Genomic DNA, 7026 nt, shown 5'->3' with positions numbered 1-7026 from the left:
CTAAAGTATTCAAAATGTTTTGTACTTAAGTATTGCAAGTAGTTTTTCTAAAAATGTTGCTACTCAAGTACTGAAAGTAAAAGTACCTGTAATTTTGAAAAAAAAATTGCTACTCAAGTACTGAAAGTAAAAGTACAAGTACTGTGTTATGTAGTTATTAAAGAAAGAAGTCAAACGTTTGAACATCATATTGTTTTTTATTATTTAAAATGCAGCTTTTATTTATACATACAGTAGCATTTATTTTCGTATGAGCTGATAATACACATGTTTTGAGCTTCATGAAACCTGCCATCTACTGTTCTGGCAGTGGTAATTTTTATAATTGTAACGAGTAACCATGCAGCACAAAAAAAACAATATCGGAGTAGAAGTATTGAAATCATTGAAAAAATGTAGTGAAGTAAAAGTGGAAGTAGGAGAAAAAAATTCTACTCTAGGAAAGTACAGATACCGCCTTTCGGTACTTAAGTACAGTAGTGAAGTAGTTCTACTTAGTTACTATACATCTCTACTTGCTGGTTACTTGACTGCTGTCATCTAAAGAGGAAGGGATGTTTCATCCGATCCTTTCCCCCTGCCACTCCCCTGGCGCCCGATCTCCTCTACATCACAAGCGCTACGCTGCTACATGTATCTTTGCTGCAGCTCTAGTGCTGCTTTTGATGTGGAGAAGATAGAACACCTTGGGAGTGGCAAGGGGAGAGGATTGGATGACACATCCCTTCCTCTCCAGATGACAGCAGTCAAGTAACCAGTGGGCACTTCAGTAGTGTCTGCTGGTTACATAGAAGCTGTTGGCAGCTGTGGGGTTCAGGTCCCACAGTGCTCCACCTCCAACAGGGGTTAACCATGATGTATCCTAAATACAAAAAAAAAGCCTAATTATAGCTCAATAATACCCCCCAGCGTTCTACTCATAATACATGGAATATAAAGAATGAGGCTGCTGTGACCATTGCTGTGTATATAGCATATACATTTTATAAACACACCAATTCCTAAAAAAATATTGCATGTATAGTGTAAAATGCTTATTGATAAAAGATTATGATTTTGGCATATCCTGTGGATATAGTTGGGGCTTTTAATTTCACCATGGCATACCTCCCAACTTTTGAGATGGGAACGAGGGATACCAATATGTAGGCATAGGCAACACACCCTGCCATGTCCCCTTAAAGAAGAATTCTACAAAAAAAAAAAAAAAGATTAGTTAAACCCACAAGTGCTTTTTTTTTTTTTTTTTTTTAACCACTACTATTCCTTTATACTGGCTTTTGAAATTTACAAATGCAGCAATTTAGAAATTGGATGACATTTTTAGCACTGGGAAACACTTTTTAAAAGATAAAAAGTGCATTTCATATACAACTATATAAATCAGACAAAAATGAGGGACACATGAGAAGGAAAGAGGGACAGAGGGACTTTGTTCCAAATCAGAACAGTCCCTTGAAATCAGGGACAGTTGGGAGCCATTGTGTTTTTAAGTGTTTGTGTAATAATAAAATGTACATGCTTTATTTCAATAGTCACAGCAGCCTAAGCCCCCGTTCACACTAAGGCGACCTGTGAGGCGGCCTGGTCGCCTCACAGGTCGCCGTAGGTCGCCTCCCATAGGGAAGCTGCGGACCCGTTCTAATAGGAGCGACACAAGTCGCTCCGACTTAGAAAAAGGGTCCGGAGCTTCTTTGGGGCGACCAGGAGGCGACCGCCATAGACTTCAATGTTATGAAGTCCGTGGCGGCCGCTCCGAGGTCGCGGTGCGAAGTAGCGTCGCTTGCATGTGAACGGGGGCTCAACTTCCCTTTCTTCATTATTTATATACAATCTATTATAAATAGAATGCCGGGGGTGTGTGTTGAGCTCTGATAGGCTTTTTGTAGTTGGGTTACATATTGTTTTTTACCTGGAGCTCCTACCTCACCTCCCAGATAGCAGGAATAACGTGCTACAAAGTTGTGTCAGTGTAAAATTATAAATCTGTTACATAGTTACATAGTTTGTGAGGTTGAAAAAAGACATCAGTCCATCCAGTTCAACCTATGGTGTGTATGTGTGTTTGCTGTTAACCGTACATTGTATACCCCTGTATGTTGTGGTCTTTAAGGTGCCCATCTAATCGTTTTATGAAACTATCGATGCTCCCTGCTGATACGACTGCTTGTGGAAGAGAATTCCACATCCTTACTGCTCTGACCGTGAAGAAACCCCTGCGTATTTTAAGGTTAAACCGTTTTTCCTCTAATTTTAGCGAGTGGCCGCGTGACGTGTCTTATTGTATTCCCTTTCCCTAAAAAGTTTGTTCCTTATGCTAGGGTTATCACCAGTACGGCATTTGTACATTGATATCATATCCCCCCTCAAGATTCTCTATTCAGAGAGAATAGGTTCAATGCTTGTAGTCTTTCCTCATAGCTGATGTCATCCATTCCCCTAATTATCTTTGTTGCCCTTCTCTGGACTCTCTCCAGTTCCAGCACATCCTTCCTGAGGACCGGTGCCCAGAACTGGACAGCATACTCCAGATGTGGCCGGACCAGAGTCTTGTAGAGTGGGAGAATAATCTCTTTATTTCTGGAGTGAATCCCCTTTTTTATACATCCCAGTATGGGGTAGTAGACAGGATTTCTTGGATTACTAAATAACTTAAACTAAGATAAATAAATGACACCACAATAATTTAAGGTTGGAAATTGAAGAGGCCGCGGCCGTTTATTATTTATTAAATTAACCAATAACTTTAGATATCAATATAAAACATCATAAAACAACCCAGTCACCACGACCCAGGTTGCCACCAGCAAAATTAAAACTTCAAAATAATTATCCAAACGAACTTAGAACATACAATCACAAGAATAAACGTCCTCCTTTGCAGCATGCAAAAGTGACCCTAAAATAATAAACTGACCGCGACAAACAAGGGATGGGGGGGGGGGGGGGGGGACCGCTCGGCTTCATCTTCCTGAGGCGAACTGAAGTCCAGTCAGTGAGAGGTCCCTTAAGTGAGGCTGAAGGAGGGCTCTGAACCAATCCTGGATGAGGAAAATAGGCGGGAAAAAACGGGATGCAGCAGGTAAGAAGCCTAATCTGCCTGGATACTGGGGCAGCTAGTAAAAGGAACAGCCAATCAGCTCAAGGATGAGCTAACCGGCTTAAACTCCCTATAAAATATCCCTGGTCCTATAATACTTATGCTAAGCTAACTGTACCTGTCACTACCCCATAAATAAAAGGGGTTAATTAACCCCTTTTCTTTTTATTCTGTTGGCTTTGCTTGCAGCCGCTTGACATTGCATACCACTGCCAAGCCCATTGTCCAGCAGTACCCCCAGGTCCTTTTCTATCCTAGACTCACCCAGAGGTTCCCCCCCCCCCCCAGTGAGTAGCTTGCGTTCGTGTTTCTGATGCCCAAGTGCATTACTTTACATTTTTCAACATTAAACCTCATCTGCCATGTTGTTGCCCACCCCATTATTTTGTTCAGGTCCACTTGTAAGGTTTCCACATCCTGCATAGAAGATATTGGCATGCTTAGTTTAGTATCATCCGCAAATACTGAGATTGTACTAGATATCCCCTCCTCTAAATCATTTATGAATAAATTAAACAGGATTGGTCCCAGGACAGAACCTTGGGGGACCCCACTTTCCACACCCGCCCAATCTGAGTACTCCCCATTAATCACCACCCTCTGTACTCTCCCCTGGAGCCAGTTCTCTATCCAGGTACTCACCCTATGGTCCATACCTACATTCCTTAGTTTGTACAGTAAGCATTTGTGGGGAACGGTGTCAAAGGCCTTTGCATAGTCCAGATACACCACATCCACAGGCCTTCCTTTATCTAGATGGCAGCTCACTTCATCGTAGAAGGTTAATAGATTGGTTTGGCGAGAACGATTTTTCATGAATCCATGCTGATTACTACTAATAATACCGTTTTCCTTACTAAAGTCTTGTATGTGGTCCCTTAACATCCCCTCCAAAACCTTGCAATCTTGTTAAGTTGCTGAACATTTTCACTGGCAAGTTGTACCACTTGAAGAACACTTGAAGCACAAGTTCTAGTTGATTTCTTTCCAATTTGTAGCAAATTTGCATGGCAAGTCTGTAGCAAAAGCAAAGTTGCAGTGTTGAGTCTACAGCAAGAGCTCTGCAAGTCTACAGCATGACCCCTGTGGTGGGATGACTATAGCACAACATAACTGAACCAGAACTTGCATCAGACTTGCAGAATGTTTGCAAAGAAAGTTGATCTGCAGTCATGCAATGCGAACTTGCTGCAATTGTGCAACAAACTTGTGAAGCATGACAAGTCTAGCAATAACTTAGCAAGTTATTTTCAAACTTGCAACACAATTGCTTGCTATCTGGGGACTGGGGAGTGCTTACAGTAGGGATAGACCGATTATCGGCAAGGCCAATATATCGGGGGCCGATATTTGCTTTCCCCCGATATATCGGTATCTACCCCGGGAACTGGCCGATATTGCTGATATTTTTGCGACGTCATTCTGCCTTCTTAAGCCGCCTCCCTCGACCTTGGACAGCCTTGTTTGGAGTCGGGACTAGTCTCGCGGGAGTGTATCACAGCCATACACCCACCCACAGCAGCCCAGTGCCAGACAGCCAGCCACATCCACAGGCCCTGTACCAGCCAGCCACAGGCACTGTACCAGCGAGCCAGCCAGCCAAAGGCACTGTACCAGCGAGCCAGTCAGGCACCCACAGGCCCTGTGCCAGCCAGCCAGCCACCCACAGGCCCTGTACCTGCCAGCCACAGGCACTGTACCAGCCAGCCATGCACAGCCCCTGTGTCAGCCACCCACCCACCACAGGATGCCAGACAGCCAGCCACCCACATGCCCTGTACCAGCCAACCACAGGCATTGTACCAGCCAGCCGCCCACCTACCACAGGGTGCCAGCCAGCCATCCACCACAGGGTGCCAGCCAGCCACCCACCACAGGGTGCCAGCCAGCCAGCTACCCACCCACCACAGGTTGCCAGCAAGCCAGCCATTAAGTATTAAACAAAAATGAAAATGTTCAGTACCAGATTTGTGTCGAAAATTATCTTTATTTTTCAAAACTTTAATTGTTCAAAATATCAACCCATATCGGCCCGATACCGATATGCTGTGACCAAAATATTGGTATCCAGATGTGCTTAACCGGTTGCCGACCGCCGCACGACTATTTACTGCGGCGGTCAGCCCCGGCCAGGCAGAGTGACGTAGATCTACGTCCCTTGCCTGTCACTTCCTTGTGAGCCTATAGCGGGCGAGCGCGCGCCCACCGCGGCTCGTTCACAGGGAAGTCAGTGCGTGTGTCCGCCGGTCACTCGCCGATCGTCGGTGCAGAGGGAGAAAGTCAGGCGGCTGATGTAAACAAGCCGCCTGTCATTCTCCCCTGTGTAGAAACAGTGATCATACGGTTCTACTATGTAGGACCGTTGATCACTGTTCCTACACCTCAAGCCACAGCCAATCACAGTAAAAAGCACACCCCTAGGGACACACTTAACCCCTCCCTCCCCAGTAAAGTTAATCCCTTCCCTGCCAGTGTCATTTTGCAGTAACAGTGCATACGTATAGCACTGATTACTGCAGTAATGTCACTGGTAACCCCAAAAGTGTCAAAAATGTCAGTCAAGGGTCCGATCTGTCCGCCGCAATGTCGCAGTACCGCGAAAAAAATCGCAGATCGCCGCCATTACGCATTAAAAAAAAAAAACACCAAAAATGACAGAAATCTTTCCCTTAGTTAGTAAACGCAATAACTTTTGCGCAAACCAATCAAAATACGCCTTTTGCAATTTTTTTTACCAAACATATGTAGCAGAAAACAAATTGGCCAAAAATGTTAAAAAATTTTGATTTTTACATTTTTTTGGGGGGAATTTTATATAAAAAAATTGAAAAATATTGTTATTTTTGCAAAATTTACGCTCTTTTTTTGTTTATAGCGCAAAAAGTAAAAATCGCACAGGTGATCAAATACCACCAAAAGAAAGCTCTGTTTGTAGGGAAAAAAGGACGTCAAATTTGTTTAGGTACAGCGTCGCACGACCGCGCAATATTCTGTTAAAGTCACGCAGTAAAAAATCGCAAAAAACCCCCTGGTCAGGAAGGGGGTAAAATCTTCCGGGGCTTAAGTGGTTAAACATGCGTATACGGCTTTCATTGCATGTTTTTCCTGCCAGGAGCTCTGGCATTCAGAGGGGCTGAACAGATGCCCAGTCAGTGTACATGAGTCCGAAAAGCATTGCCATTAAAAATATATGGGTGATTTCAAACTTTTGTGTACATAAATAAGAACTGGATAGCTTTTTCATGAAACTGTGAAGTGACCGCATTGGACAGCAGGTGGCGCTGCCTCGCTAACAGCAGCGTAGAACGTCGGCCAGCTGAGCGCTCGGTGATCTGCCTAGTGTCGGATTTTCTCCGCGGTTGATTATTAGTCCTGTGTTGTTACCCGGAAGCGGTGTGTGTGGTGATGGCGGGATATTTTGCAGAGCGATAAGCCGGTACCGGGCCGCTCAGGCTATTTGTGGGATGACTCGCCGTGCTCTCAGCTTACATCCCTTAGAGGAGGGAGCGGACTGCAGACTGACAGAGGGGACACAAGGTGACAGGTAAGAACAATCTCTGCTGCCTCTTACATGAGGGAGAGGAGAGCTGGCATCAGCTGTTCTGTACACAGAAGCCTTCTACCTTTACACGGGGGTTTCAGGCTCTCAGATTATATTTTCATTGGGCCTCATTCACAATGGGCTTTATAAAATGAAAAAGCTTTGGGTGCTTGTGGTTATTTTCCCCACCCTGTACCCATGCGCACATTGCACACATCTCCCCACCCTGTACCCATGCGCACATCTCCCCACCCTGTACCCATGCGCACATCTCCCCACCCTGTACCCGTGCGCACATCGCCCCGTCCTGTACCCGTGCGCACATCGCCCCGTCATGTACCCGTGCGCACATCGCCCCGTCATGTACCCGTGCGCACATCGCCCC

The 7026-nt window shown here is 45.0% G+C and overlaps 1 protein-coding gene across 2 annotated transcripts in view; it reads left to right on the top strand.

Annotated features, from left to right (window-relative positions):
- The first annotated feature begins 6489 nt into the window (after positions 1–6489).
- Positions 6490–7026, top strand: part of SLF2 (SMC5-SMC6 complex localization factor 2) — an 82468-nt gene continuing 81931 nt past the window's right edge. For both annotated transcript variants that reach the window (XM_082269129.1, XM_082269128.1), the window contains exon 1: positions 6490–6644. In XM_082269129.1, the coding sequence (XP_082125255.1) occupies positions 6565–6644 (80 nt within the window). In that variant the 5' untranslated portion in view covers positions 6490–6564. The remainder of the gene's footprint in view (positions 6645–7026) is intronic.

Source organism: Pelophylax lessonae (genome assembly GCF_965119305.1).
Source record: "Pelophylax lessonae genome assembly, chromosome: 9".
In the NCBI taxonomy this organism is placed as follows: domain Eukaryota; kingdom Metazoa; phylum Chordata; class Amphibia; order Anura; family Ranidae; genus Pelophylax; species Pelophylax lessonae.
Note: the sequence above shows the minus strand (reverse complement) of the source record. Positions and strands in the feature narration are given on the sequence as shown.